The 14760-nt window shown below is 57.0% G+C and overlaps 1 protein-coding gene across 3 annotated transcripts; it reads right to left on the bottom strand.

Moving 5' to 3' along the window:
• Nucleotides 1-5492: 5492 nt before the first annotated feature.
• On the bottom strand, nt 5493-11645 carry Erf (Ets2 repressor factor; the record flags this gene model as incomplete). Of its 3 annotated transcripts, none has more annotated exon segments than XM_005412381.2 (4): nt 5493-6256; nt 6334-6449; nt 6775-7009; nt 11464-11645. In XM_005412381.2, coding segments are annotated over 4 exon segments (1137 nt in total), but the record flags the coding sequence as incomplete, so codon positions are not given.
• Between the last annotated feature and the right edge of the window lie 3115 nt (nt 11646-14760).

Below are 14760 nucleotides of genomic sequence, written 5' to 3'. Positions count from 1 at the left end.
CCGGCCCAGCGCCCGCCGCGGGGCACGCCGGGAGATGCAGTCCGGCTGGCGTCGGCACCGCCCTCGGCCCGCACAGAGGCCCGCGCGGCACGCCGGGAAATGGAGTCATCAAAGGCCTAAGTGTAGACGATAGGGAGGAGACGGTTCGCGCTGTACGTCGGGAAATAGAGTCCTGGGTAATCCGTAGCCAACTGTGCCGAAGGCGAACCCCTGAGGCACTCTGGAAAACACAGCCACACATTCATTTCTCTGCAGCAACGGCAATCTTCTAGGTGTGTCTCAGAAATGTAATCACGGCCGCTCCACCCCTGACCTGTGTAGACCTTGATGCATGCCGGGAAATAGAGTCGAGTTGCTCAGTCTTTTGACTGTGACTCCCGACGCCAGGTGCACTCTGGGAAATCGAGTGGAGTGGGAGGGGTCCTTAAATCCCCAGATCTCCGGCCGTGGGGCAAACTGGGAAATGCAGTCGTGGCCACACCCTCTCCGCATTGCGGGTGTAAAGCGACTTCCAAAGCACGACGGGAAATGGAGTCCCGGGTGGTACCCAAAACCCAAATGTATACCGCAGTTCCAGAAATAGGCCAGTAAATAGAGTAGACATCGTGCTTCACCTACCCTATATTACTCGAAGCCGCAATCCCTGCCGGGAAATATAGTCGACACCAAGGCTTCCACGTAGTTGCTACAGCAAGCCCTGGTTTCTTCTGGGAAATGGAGTTCAAAGCCGTGTCCCCACTGACAGAGGAGGCGGGATCTGCCACCAGCCCAAAGCATGCTGGGAACAGTCCAGAACAGATCCTGACCCTTTGTGAAACTATACTCAGAGGACTGCTGGGAAGTGGAGTCCAATGGGTACCTTTGGGGGCGTGTGAGAGAAGATTAAGATAGGAGTTCCCTGGGTAGACTAGAAAGTATTTCCACTCCTCTCTCCTCGCCCCCTGATGCAAAGAATGAGCCCAAGTCAATCAGTGAGTACTGGGGAAAAAATTCAAGTACATTTAAATTCCAGGTAATCACCTATCAGGAAGGACAAAACGCCTTCTGCTGCGAAGGGTTTGAATAACACAGTCCCCCGTGGTTTCTCTGAGCACTTGTCTTCGGATACAATCTAGCTTTTTCTAGCAATGTGGGTGGCAACAGGAAGCTAAGACAGGGACAGAATTTCTGTTTTGAACCTCCATTCAGCTTTTTGGATCCTTGCGCTTCCTAAATTCCATGATCCTGGAGAGCCCTACACAAGCCCGGTTACAAGTAGCCTCAGCTTTGTGCGCGAACTGAGTCGCCCCGTTTATCCGTTAACACCCGGAAGGAGAGCAGCCCCAAAGGGGGCTGGGAAACAGAGTTCTGTGCCGCCGCCGCCACCGCCACCACCACCCACACACACACACACACACACACACACACTCCGCCCGGAGCGCCGCCCCAAATGCTTGGAACTAGAATGAAAGCGCTGTCAGGTTGTCCCGCCTCGAGAATGGAGTTTGTGAACTTCATTTTAACCTGAATTTGTGTTCACACTAATTGTCCTGCCCTTTCTGAAGCCTTAAAAAGTCCCGTCTGATCGGACTGCTCCTGACTGCAATTTCCTGCGGACACAGAGACAGACGGTAACATTAAATCCCTTTCAATCTATCTTATCCAGGATGCAAAGCTCGATACGCTTCCACTCCCTTCGCCAAGCCTACGCATCACGCACCGCTCTGGAGCGGGTGCTTCTGGGACCTGTAGTTGCCCAGCCAAATGGTAGCTGCTGCCCTCTGACGGCACCTCTGAGTTGAAAAGTAAACTGAGTCAAGTGCCAAGGCCTAGGAAATCACAGAAGGGGCCAATAAGGCTCACAAGGGCGGCAGATGGTTACTTAACCTTCAGAACCCGTGAACCCAAGGAGCCACATGGGCCAGCGCCTCGGGCCAATGGAGACCCCAAGGAGTTTGTAATCTACAGTCTGAGGAAATCTTAACAGGCTTGTGTGCAGCGGGGGGGAGAGTGAATATTTGTAGAGGGGTGATCAGAAATGTAATTTTCTAAGAAGGCCCTAATATGTGGAGGACTGAGGGGAGTCTATAAAAGTTGTACAGTCTTTGACCGGCCACACGCACTTAGGGGGAAGTCCAAGAGGATTTACAATGTCTCCCACACTCTGTGGGAGACTGGTAAATTACTGGTGACTAAAGAGATCTTTGGTGGGTGATTAAAGATTGGGGGAGTGGCTGGAGTTTTCAAGGCCACATGCCACCTGCGACATCCCACACAGTCAGAATCTGGGACAACAAGTTTGGTGACACCATGATCTGACCTGGAGAGCAGTTGTGGAGCTGAGCACTGAGGAAGGACAGTGGTTAAAGGCACTTTGAAGACCCCGGGGTCCAGCTAAGGCTACTGATCAGCTACTCACTGGGGTCTTGCTTTCCTCCTGCCAATGATAACATCGCCTTTCACCATCACCCACTATCAACTCCGCTGCATCTATGTTGCCAGGAACTATGCCTCATCCCAACTTCCAGAAATGGCTGGTGGCCCCCACCCCAGAGAATGACTTACATCACCCAGGAGAGGGAGCAGTTGCCCAAAGGCTGCCATGGAACCTGTTTCCTGCCAGTACTCCAGCCCTAAATCCTTTCTTCACTGCCAATTGAGAGTGTCACCTGAGACCACCCACCCAGGCCTGACACAAGCTGAGATTTAAGCGTGAGTGGGTAGCAGTTGCCAGTCATCCTTCCGTACCCCTCGGGTGTTGCACAGGGTGGTTCAATAGTATAGTAAATCCAACAGTCCCTGAGCCCTCAATTACCACCCCATCTCAGAGCAAGCAGCTGAATGGCCTCGGGGAAACCCCTTCCCCTTTCTGGGCCTCAGGCAACTCACCTGCACTGCCTGGGTTGGGCTAGTCTCTAAGGGCAATTCCAGCCTGCATACCTCCTCTTTCATCCCCAATTCCACTCTGCATCTGGGCTTCTAGTTTGAGTTCATCTCTCAGATCATATGATCCTTTGAGACCCTGATGTAGATCCAGCCATCTTGGCTTTAGGAAGGAAAATTCGAGTCATTGAAAGAACATGAGAGCCAGGGATACAGCTCAGCAGCATAAGTACCTGCCTGGTAAGTCTGAGGTCATGAGTGCGATTCCCGGTACAAAAAAAAAAGGAATGGGAAAGAACATGGACATCCGACGCAAACCTCACTTAAAGTCCTGTCAGGTTTAGGGCCTCAAGCATTTATTTGACTAAGTCCACTGCCCTTCTTTCTTGGATATCGAAGGAGCTAAAGGACCACAGCTCCTAACTTGGCATACAGTAGGTCAGTCAATACCAACTATGATGAGCTAGATCATTCTCAACCTGCTGAATGGGGACCTTGCTAGATCCTTCTCAACTTGCTGGTTGGACTGAAAAATCACTTATCTTACAAGGTCTACATTTCAAGAGGCACTGCAAACCTTGTTTCCAAAGGATTCTCAGCTTAATGAGAATCCCAAGTTGAGCAACGTGGACAGGATGCTATAGGCAATGCAAAAAAAAAAAAAAAAAAAAGCTCCTGGTCTTCACTGGGAATTCTGGGTGTGGCTAGGAAATCAAGGCTAGCGAAGGTAGGTATTTCAGGCAGTCAGAGCACCAACAGCAATGGGATGGTCGGGAAAGGACAGGGATTCCAAGGACACGCAGATCCCAACAGAATAGAGAACCAAGTATAGCCCCAGAGTAGACCTGATACCTTGCTGTCAAGCTCTGGGATTTATGTGACGCCTATGGTTAGAGGATCACTTTTCTGGCCTGATTTTTTTCCCTTATGGTACTGGGAATTAAACCCAGGTGCAGTACACCAGCCCTTTTTATTCTGAGACAGGGCCTAAGTTGCCAAGGCTGGCCTCAAACTTGTGATGCTACTGCCTCAGCCTCCCACAGTAGCTGGGATTATAAGCATGCCTGGCCCAGGATGTTTTTGACCCATTTAGGAGTTAGCCACTAGCCACAGATCCATGGGGGTGGGGGCTGGCAGGCTAGGCCTGTCCTGAGTTAAGCAAAGGCTATAGCCCTGCAGTGGCTGCACCCATCGCCTAGGACACATCACCGCATGCAAAGGTCCAAAGTTTTATTGTTTTGAATACATTCTCCAGCATCCCCCTACTTCCCGACCCACCCTCCATTCCCCACACAGAATAAGGCTTGACCATAGCCCCCCACCCCACCCCAGGGACCCCAGCTGGGAGGCAGAGAGGGCTTCCAGTTTGGTTTCAGGGCACCCCCTTCCCATCCCCCACCCACCTGCCCATGGGCCAGTCCTAGGAGCAGCTGGGGGTGAAAGGGGAGACTGATGCTGGGGTGAGGGGTGGGAGAGGGCGAGCAGGCACTTGTACAGATTTGTGGCCCATGGGTGGCGCCCCTCGCCCTCTCCCCCTATACACACACACCCTACCACGAAATTTTTGGTTCATCTTAACATTGCCCTTCCCCTGCTGCAACCTTGTGGGGTATGAAAACCCAGGCACTCATGGCCCCTGAAGGGGCAAGGAAGGCAGGGACACAGGCGAGGGTGGCGGGGTGGGGTGGGGAGAAGAGGTACAAGAGGCAGAGAACAGGGAGGGAGACAAGGCTTTACTTCCTAAGAGATTGTAATAAAAAAGTTCCTGGGTGTTAAGGCCAAAGCCTCATTCATATATAAATTCCCCGGATGGAGGTGGCCCCCTTAACTCCCCCCGCCCTCCCCCCACCACCAATTTACCCCGAGCTTAGAAACCCAGAGACCAGAACAGTTCCCAGCCCTGGGTACCCACCCACCCCCAGCATTAAAAACAAAAAAAAAAATTAAAGTTTTATACAAAATGTGAGGAGGGGGAAATGTAGGAGGCAGGGAGGAGACTAAAGAGCTGCCCTCACCTCCAAGGCTTTGGGGGGGTTAAGGCAGCAAAAGAAGCATGGGGAGTGGGGGGAACCTGGGCCCCCTGACCACAGCCCTCAGGAATCGCGATGCTCCAGGGAGAGCTGAGCGGTGGCATGCTGGAGGTCTGAGCTCACCCGCCTCGGGGTGAGGGGTCCCCCAGCCTCCCCAGGGCCCTCCCCTCGCACCTTCTTGTCCTCACCCTCATCCTCAAGGCCCCCAGTGGGGCCCCCACCCCCCTCCAGGCGACAGTCTTCACTCCAGCGCCGCTTAAAGCGCAGTTTGAGGGGCATACACTGGGCCGCCCCAGGTGCCTCGCCAGGCTCCGGCTTGGGGGGTGCAGGTGGGGCACGGGGTGTCTTGAACACCTCCCCATCTTCCTCATCCTCATCACTGATGTCAGTCACCTCCACTTCCTCTGATTCGCCTTCGGAGATAGGCTCCACCTTGATCTGTGGTGGTGGCGGCGGCGGCGGGACCAGTGCCCCTGCCCCCTCAGCCAGCCCGCCTGCACCGCCGCCGCCACTGCTCTTGTCAGAGCCTCCTGGAGCCTTCTCTCCAGCTGCCCGCTGCCGGCGTCCTAGTGGGGGCGGCTGCAGCTTAAACTTGAACGGGGAAGAGGAGGAGGAAGAGGAGGACGAGGCTGAGGACTGGACTGGTGGGGTCTCGGGTGCCATGGGCGGCAGTGGGCACTTGTCGGGGCGCTGGGGCTGGGGCACCACTAGCCCAGGGTAGTGCAGGAAGGCGCGGGGGCTGAGGTGGTAGTTGTAGACGCTTTGGGTATGGGCCTGCAGGTACCGTTTCATGTCCTCGGGGCTGAAGGAGAAGTGTGAGCCTCCCCCTGAGCCGCTAGGGCCACCACCACCACTGGGGTACATAGGACTCAGTGTGGGCGAGGGTGTGTAGGCCAGGTGGGTGGGTGTCATGGGCAGGGCTGGTGAGAGCTGAGGGGGTAGCAGAGAGCCAGGCCCAGCCAGAGGAGACACAGGGAAAGGGCTGAGGGGCTCAGGGCCACCCCGGGGTCTGGGATAGACACGGAAGACACCAGGGTCATGGGGCAGGCGGGCCAGTGGGGGCCCTCGAAAGGCCCCCAGCTCTGGAGGGCCAGGTGGTCGTGCCCGGGGGTCCTCTCCCAATGGCTCCTCCAACTCTGATGTGCCATCACTACAGTCACTGACGGAGCCACGCCCCAGACGGCGGGCTACCACAGCGGAGAAGAGGGAGGAGGAAGATGAAGAGCAGGCCGGTGGTGAGCGGGGATCCTCAGTGGGAGACAGCACCTCGGAGGGCGTTGAGGGAGGGAAGCGGAAGTGGCTTCCGCCAGACGGCACTGGAGGGGCACTCTGTGGCACTGCACCCCCTGAGAGGAGAGGGGAGACTTGATATCAAGGCCTTTGGCTCACCCCAGGGCGACAGACCCTCTCCTCCTAGGGGTCACCCATCCCCAGTACTCACCAGCCAACCCCACATCGATGAAAGGGTAATTAACCAGCACCAGTTTGTTGAAGTTGAACTTGTAGGTGAACCGTTTCCCCTTGGTCTTGTGCAGAATGCGTTTGTTGTAATAATAGCTGTGGAGGTAGAAACACAGGGGGGATGATCACTCTGTACTCCTGGGGACTCAGACCTAGACTACATAACTCGACACTGCGCGGGCATCGCTCACAGATGGGGAGCCAGAGAAATGTGGGCCGCTTGAGAAAAACCAAACATTCTCTAGGACACCTCTGTTGTTACCATTGGTCTCAAAAATGGCTATAGCTTACCCAGGTATACAGCTAGGATCTGGCAGAACCAGGCGTCAAACCCAAAGCCTGTTCCCACGGGTCAAGGGTTTCCCAATCAATTGGGGCTGTTCACATGTGCCCTAGGGGCCCATAGCAACACCCTCCTCACCGCAGGGCTCGGCTCAGCTTGTCATAGTTCATCTGGGGCTTGCACTTGCGGACGCCCCAGAGCCGGGCCACCTCGTCAGGGTCCTTGATGACGAACTCCCCGTAGTCCCCCTGCCAGGCGATGACGCCCTGGTACTCCTCCTTCCGCAGCAGCTCCAAGATAAAGTGCCACAGCTGGATCTGCCTTGAGCCAGGGGACGACTCCGGCTTGTAGGCCCAATCCGGGAAGGCAAACCCTGGGGACAGGAGGTGGGGAGTGGCCTGGGGTCAGGATGCCAAGTCAGAGGCTATGGGTTACATCCCGGGGTCCACCTCCTATCCCGCCCTCACCATGGGGAAAGCCCTCTCCCCTCCACCAAGTGATGGCCTGAGCTAGAGAGAGACAGTGTGTGTCTATGTGAGGGGGCTAGACAGGAACTGGGGGAGGGGGAGGGGAAGCTGGAGCCTGCTCCAGCGACACCGGGAGAAACAGGAAACCGTCGGCGGCGGGTCCCGGGGCCAGTGCCAGGGGGCCAGGCACCAAGCCAGGCTGGCGGGCAGGGCTGCCAGTGGGGGAGGGGTAGGAAAGGGCACACATGGCCAGCCAGACTGGGGCATAGCCCCCCTGCCAATCCTCACTTCCATTCAGAACCAGTAGCACTCCCGCAAGCGCTGCTAGTCCCATCCTTAGGAATAGACACTATCTGCCCCCCAAGACCTAACAGCCCCTACTCCCATCCCAGAACTAGGAGATTTTTTTTTTCCCTTCTTAAAAGGACCAAGAGGGGTGGGGTGGCTGCTTGACGATGAGGTCAGCGCTCACACACACAGAGGCTTCTGTCTTCCCTGGAGAGTGAAACTCAGACTGTCTGAGAGGGCCCCCGCAAGCCCTGGACCCTCTGAGTCGCACTGCCCTCCCCAGACCCAGGCATCCAGGCCAGCCCAGCCCAGGCACAGGCAGAGCAGGCACACTGAAGCAGTCACCCTCTTCCCACTTCTGCCTTCTCATCCTCAGCTTCTTCCCTGCCCACCTGCCCGCCGCCGGGCCACCCGCCCCCAGCATTAACCTTGGGTAGAGGTTGGTGGTGGGCTGGCTGGTCCCTGGAGGGGGTGGGGAGCCTGGGGGGGGGCTGCGGTTGTTGTCATTTCCCAAACCCCCGGGTAATCAGGGGCCATCAATAATTCAGCACTAGGCAGCCGGTAATGGAGGGGTGGGAGGAGGGAAAGGGGAGGAAGAGAGGGAGGGGGAGGCAGGGCAGGGGCCCTAGAGCCTCTAGAGAGAAAAGGCCAAGGTAGATGGCTAAAGATGGATAGGGTCCCAAGGCCCAATCAGGCTGCAGGGGTCAGTTTCCCTTCGTTGGCCCCAGCTCAAGCAGGTACCAACCAGGCTTCTGAGCAAGACTGAGCTTCCCCAGTGACTCCACCCTAGTCTGGAATCCAACAGGGGATCCTTCCCCTAGGGAACACTGATCAGTAATTCCTGATCAGAGATCAGGTAGATAGATCCCTGCTCCCACTAGGGCTATTCCCTCTAAATGCAGAGATCACTGTGCCCTGCATGGACTCAGACACCTGGCCCCTAGCCCCAGCGAATCCGGGAAGGTCAGTACAAATTCCCCACCTAGTCCCTGCCCCATGCAGAAATCCAGGCCTCAGAGCAGCCCCCAGGGTTCCAGGAATATGACCTCCAGCTGTTCAGGTCCAGAGTCCTGCACTAGCAGCCCTGCTCCTTTTGGCAGTGACAGCCCCTAACCATCCCTTCCAGGAACCCAGGCATCCATGGTCCCATGCCTCATAAGAATTCAGGCGCTCATCCATTACCCTCCTCTTGCTTGAGAAAAAGAACATCCAGGGTCTCCCTTGGGGACAAGAGGTCTTTGGGAGCCCAAAGGTCTTTAGGAACCCAGGTAACCAAGCTACAAGCTGCATGTATCCTGGAACCCCCTCAAAAAGGCTCCTGGCACCTCTCAGGGAAACAAGCTCCATGCTACTCCCACTTTAGCCCCAATCTGGATCCCAGACCAAGGAGGGGGGCTGAAGCCCCTGAGACATCAGTCTGGGGGTGGAGGGGTGTACTGACTTCCACCCTCCCCCCAAAATTAAAGCCACCCTTCCCAGCCCACCCGCCCCAGCCTCCATGTCCCCGTAACCAGGCAACGTGTGCAGCGACAGTCCTGGGAGCGGGGGAGCAGGAGGCTAAAAATAAACTTTGCAGAAGAGAGGGAGTGAGAGAGACTACATCCAACACAAAGGGAACTCGGAAAGGAGGTGGGGGGGGCTCTGGAAAGGCCTCAAGCCACGTTCTGGGAGCTGTCCCAGGCCCCCTTGTTAACCTCCCGCCCTGAGCAACACCCCTCAGGGCCTGGACAGTGGCTACCACTCTTGGTAGGGACCCTTACCCACACCCAGGCCCACCCCAAAGACAGCTTCCCTCATCGGACACAGTATACACGAGGGCCTGTTCCTGGCTTTGGGGGGGGGCATAAAGGGGGGTGACGTCAGGGTGTCTCAATGGGGCTCTGTTCCCCAGGCCTTGGAGCCAGGAGCCAGGCACGGGCAAGGGGAGCATGTGTGAGTGTGTGTTGTGTATGAATCCACGTGCTTATATCAGGGAAACACCAGCCTTGCACTAAGAAAGCCTGGGGGGTGCAGGACCTCTACAGCAGCGACCAGTGCTGCAGGTAGAAGGAGAGCAGCTGTACTGAGACAGGGTTTCAGGAAATGCAGGGAGGGTGTAGAGGTGGCAGCAGACAGACAGGAAGGGCTTGGGATGGCTGGGTCCCAGAGGGCACACCTGGATCCTACAGAGGTGCAGTAGGGATTCTCTCAGACAGCGCAGGCCTGGGTGGGGGCACAACTCCTGGGAACCCCCCAACTTCACATAACTGCCCAAACTTTTTAAAAGAGACTTTGGGTGTTGGAAGGGAGAGATGGTGGTAGAGGAAGAACATGCTGGCCTCCATGGGGGCCCCATCACCTCCCCCACTGCAAGCGGCCCTCGATGGCGCCAGAGCCGGGAAGAAAACAGGAAGTGGGAAACAGCCACGGCAGAGAAGAGAGGGGCCGGGATGGAGGATCGGATGGAGGGGCGTATAGCTGCCGGCAGACGGAAAGACAGGCGGATCTGGAGGCCTTTCCGAGGTCCTTCCACTCCATCCCCTCCTCGATCCCCCAACCAGAGAACACGAACGAACGAACACACACACACACACACATACACACACACACACACAAACTGCGACCCCAGACGGGGTTAGGGGAGCAGCCTAGCCGGTCTGCTCGGGCCAAGGCCCGTAGCTGGAAGGGAAGATGAGGCGGGGCACCTCTGACCCCTCCCCCGGGGAGGGTAGGCTCCTGCTGCCCCCAGGGCTGAGCGGCCCAGGAGCCTATGGGAGCCCGGGAGTCTGTGCGATGCACGTGACTGACCCTACAGCACTTAGCACCCCTGCCCACCCGAGTACCCCTCCTCCGCCCCAATCCCCAGACACCGGAGTCCTGCTCGGAGCCCTTTAAGAGCCGCCCCCACCCGCCGAACAGGGGCTGGGCTGGGGTGGGGTGGGGTGGGGTGGGGTGGGGTAGGCCAGTCGGGGCACACACCCGCACACAGGAGTCCCAGCCGCGGCTGCCGCCGGGGGAAGGAAACAAGTTTGAACAGCGGCGCCCGGCCCCCTTCCCCCTCCCCCGTCCCGCCCCGGGCCGGATTCCGACAGGGTAGACGGGCAGGGGGCGGCTAGGACCCCTCCCCCCGCGCGCTCCGGCGCAAAGTCCAGCCCGCGCGAGCCCGGGGGCGGCGGGAGAGGGGAGGGGGAAAAGTCCGAGTGGGAGGGGGGGTTAATCCCGCTGCCCCCCGCCCGCCGACCAAGGGGGGAGGGGAACCTTGGCCCCTTAAGGAGGAGCAAGTTGGCGGGGATGAGAAGCGGAGGGAAAAGACGACCCACAGAAAGAGAAGAGCTGGATCCGGGAGGGGGAATGAGGGGGGTAGTCTCGGCGTGCCTCCCCCTCCCCACGCTCCTCAACCCCGCGCCTCTGGCGGCGCGGGAGGAAGGTACCCAGGTCTCCCTGGAGCCACCTTAAAGCCGCGCGTTCTAAGGTCGGAAACAAAAAGTTCCTTTTTCGAACGTTCGGGCTGCGCTTTGGAACTTTGCGACTCTGTGCGGGCGGGGGAGCGAGGAGCCGGCGGAGACAGGCGGGGGAGGGGCGGCGCAGCCCGGACCCCGAGTCCCAGGTTCCCCATTCACCCACTCCTACAGATTGTCCCATATCCCCCTCTAAATCGGTGCGGGGCACGCGCTGCCGTGAAGGTCACGGTCCAGACCGCGCAGCGCGGAACCGGGGACAGCGGGCCCCCTGGACAGGCCCCCCCGCCCCGCACACGTCCCGGCCCCCAGAGTGCAACGTGACAGAGCGGCAGGGAGGGACCCTACCACTCTCGTGATCCCGGGAGTGAGAGAGAGCCCACCTTTCGAGGTCCGGACAAGGAGAGGAGACCAGGACCCGCAGCACCCACACCACTCCAACCGGAGCCATGAGCTGGGGGTCCCAGGCAGCACCCCCGCTCGCGCCGCGAGAAGCAACAGGTCTCGAGTGCTTGGGGGTCCCTAGAACTAGGGATCACTCGGGCTACCCAGGACCCCTTCGGCCCCCCCCCAAAGTTTCTCCTCCCGGTTTCCCGGGGCAACAAGTCCCCCACACGTGCGGCCCCCGCCCCCACCTGTGTCCGCCGGGGTCTTCATGCTGGGGGGCCCGGGGCGAGGCGCCCCGACTTCGGGCCGCGGCTCCCGGCGCCCGCGCTGCCCAGTCCCGTCCCGCGCCCGACGGGCCGCCCTCTCCGCCTCACCCGGCCTCGCCTCTCAGAGCCTCTCCCCTCCCCGCCGCCGCCTCCCGGGTTAATATCGCACTCCGGGGCCGGGACGCCCACGCCCCCCGGCCGGCGACGTCACCGCCGCGTCGCCATGGAGACACTGCGCCCGCCCCCTCCCAGCGCACTCACACACACGCTTGCCGGCTCGCAGCCACTGAGGACCCGCCGGCTCTGGGCTTAAAGGGGCCGCGCGGCGGGGGAGAGAGGAGGGAGAGGGCCAAGAGGGGACGGGGTCCTAGGGGTCACGACCTTTCTCGGAGGCTCCAAGTCTGGAGATAACTTAAGTCCTCAGCATTTGCTACCTGCCCCTCCCCTCCTTTTCTGCCCACCGAGGGATCCAGAGTTTCCTTTGGGAACCTGAGTAAAGGGTGTAGGGAGGCAGATACCCTCTGAGTGGGGTCAGAAACTTTTGCGAGGAAGGGCACGGACGTTTGGGGAGGAGGCAGAATCTTATCTGCAGGGGGGCGTAGTCAGGATCTTGGAGGGTGATCAAGACCACAGCATTTCTCAGACTGGCCTTACCCTACCACCACCAAGATCCTGAATGGGGGCAGCTGTCCAGGGGTGGGGTGGAATGGGTGGGAAGCATTTCCCAGTAACGGAAACGGGGAGGCGGTTGTAGCCTCCGCTTCTGTGGGGATGGGGTCTTGGCTTTCCTGATAGCCTCAGTACAGCTGGGGAGGAAGTGACCTGAGAGAATGCATTCGGGAGCCACCACCACCATCCCTAGGCTGCAGCTGTCCTGGAGAAGCAGCGGGCGCCGGAGATACCCCCACCTCCACCACTAGGGCAGGGGGTTCCGGAGGTAGGGCCAGGATGCGAGGAGGCGACCTAAGTCTGAACAAATGTCCTTCCAGGGGGGCTGGAGGTCCCCAGGGCAGAGGAAGACTAGGCTTAAGACTTAAGGCAGGAGCGCAGGGGAAGTGTTAAGTCTCTGTTCTCGGCTGCAGCTGAGAGGGATTGATGGAGCCTGAGGCTCCGGGAAACAGGAAATCGGAGTGCTGATCAAATGGATGCAAGGAGCTGCCAGCCGAGTCTACTCGGCAAATAGAAGCGAGATTCACAGGCAGAGCTAAGACAGAGTCTCAAGAATGACTCTTGAGTTACCGAAAGAGAGTAGGGGATGATGAGGGACACAAACCCAGTACAGTAGATGGACCGAGAGAGACTGACAAGCCAAGGGGAGGGACGGCCTGGCCTGCAGGGACCAGGCTCTGGGTGCTTCAGGCATTGCTGGGTTCCGCCTTAGCCCAGCTCCTCAGAAAGACTCAGGCCCCCTCCTTGGGGAGACCAAGGCCTCAGGGGAAGAATCGCCCCCTTGGGGAATTATGTAACCTTGCCTACGGACAGTGCAGCTCCCCCACGGATATTGTAACCCTCTGGGAGCAGTGCGGTCCAGCAATAATCATCATCATTGTTAGAATAACAGCTCCTGATTCCGAGTGCTCACAATGTGCCAGGCGCTTGGCCAAGCATTGTCAGGGGCATCTTCTCATTTTATCCTCACAAAATCCCTTAAGGGAAGTTACTATTGTTATCCCTATTTACAGATTAAGAAAATAAGGCTCTGGGAGGGGAAATGCGTCTGCCAAAAAAAATCCTATAACCAGGAAGTGCTGGAATTAGGATTCGAATCCAGATCTGTTCAATTCTAAGCCCTTAACCATTACTACCTTCTTCACTGGAGTCCCCTCCACGCTCCTCTTTAAAAAAAAAAAAAAAAAGTACAGAGTTTCAAAGATAATAGGTCAACTATCCTCCCACCAGCAAGACAGGGACTTGGGTTGCTATTCTAACGCTGGTGCCTCCTACCTGTCACAAGTGAGCTGTTTCCCTATTTAAGCTTCAGTTTATCTATAAAGTAGGGATGCTAAGAGACCCTGCATGATAGGGTTATTATGAGAAATCACGGATGTGAAATGAGTATACAAATATTGGGCCAAGAGTATAACTCAGTGGTAGTGTGCTTGGCATGTGCCAGGCCTGGGTTCCATCCTAGCACCAAAAAATAAATGTATAAATAAAAATACAGATAATATAGTGAAAAAAACGCAAATTATTAATGAAGTGAATTATATAGCTAATGGATACAGTGATCATCCCTTACCCTACAGACTCCAACTGTAATAAACACTCAGTAAAACAGTCCAACTATAAACACACACCATCAACAGTGTGAAATTGCCTGTTAATCTTATAATCTCACCCTGACCAGTTGGCTGGCTCTGTAAAACACAACCACCATGGATGGTGGGCATGCCGCATGGGAGAGAGTGAACCTTCAGTAGAGAATGGCAGTCCTGATGAAAATTTCCCCCGGGACTTGTGTCAGGCTGGCTTTGAGCTCACTTTGTAGCCCAGGCTGGCCTCAAACTCACAATGATCTTCCTGCCTCAGCCTACCGAGTGCTGGGATTACAGGCGTGCGCCACCATGCCTAGTGGTTATCCGTGGATCTTGTACCCTCTCAGGGACCCATGTGGAGCCTCTTAGATAATTCAGTTATTTCATGGATCCTGAGGCCCAGCCCCAGAGATGGTAGTGACAGGAATCCCCACCATTACTATATGAGATACATAATGTGAACTGTGGTGGAAATTATTCATCATCAGTGACCATTCCTTGAAGAGAGGCCATGCTCCCAAGGCATTGGGCTCCAATGAAGAAGAAGACACCCTCCTCCCCACTTTTGCTGTGGGAAGCTCCCACATAACAGGTGAAAAGCACAGCCATACCAGAGTCAGGAAACACCCTCATGAACAGTGCAAACAACTCTGTCCAGACAGTAAGGACACTCCACTCCCATGGCCCATGACCTTGTTCTAGTTTGCCACTCTGACACAGATAACATTTATCCTGCTGTTGTCAGGCAAAGGCATAGGCAGAAGTTGTTCTCACAGAAGTCCCAGTGTTCATAGACTTTGTCACCCTCACCCACCTCCTAAGAGGGAACAACCCACCCATCAGTCTATAAGCAATAATGAACCTTTAAGCCCCTAACAAGTGCACTGGGTGTAGTGGGTATGTGCCTATAATCCCTGCTCTCTGGGAGGCTGAGGCAGGGGGCTTGTAAGTGTGAGCCAAGCCTGGGCATTTAGCTATTTAGCTAAATTACCCTGACTGAAAGTTAAACAAACAATGAAATGTT

This window comes from Chinchilla lanigera, unplaced genomic scaffold, assembly GCF_000276665.1.
Source record: "Chinchilla lanigera isolate Chin_1 unplaced genomic scaffold, ChiLan1.0 scaffold00154, whole genome shotgun sequence".
Classification (NCBI taxonomy): Eukaryota; Metazoa; Chordata; class Mammalia; order Rodentia; family Chinchillidae; genus Chinchilla; species Chinchilla lanigera.
Note: the sequence above shows the minus strand (reverse complement) of the source record. Positions and strands in the feature narration are given on the sequence as shown.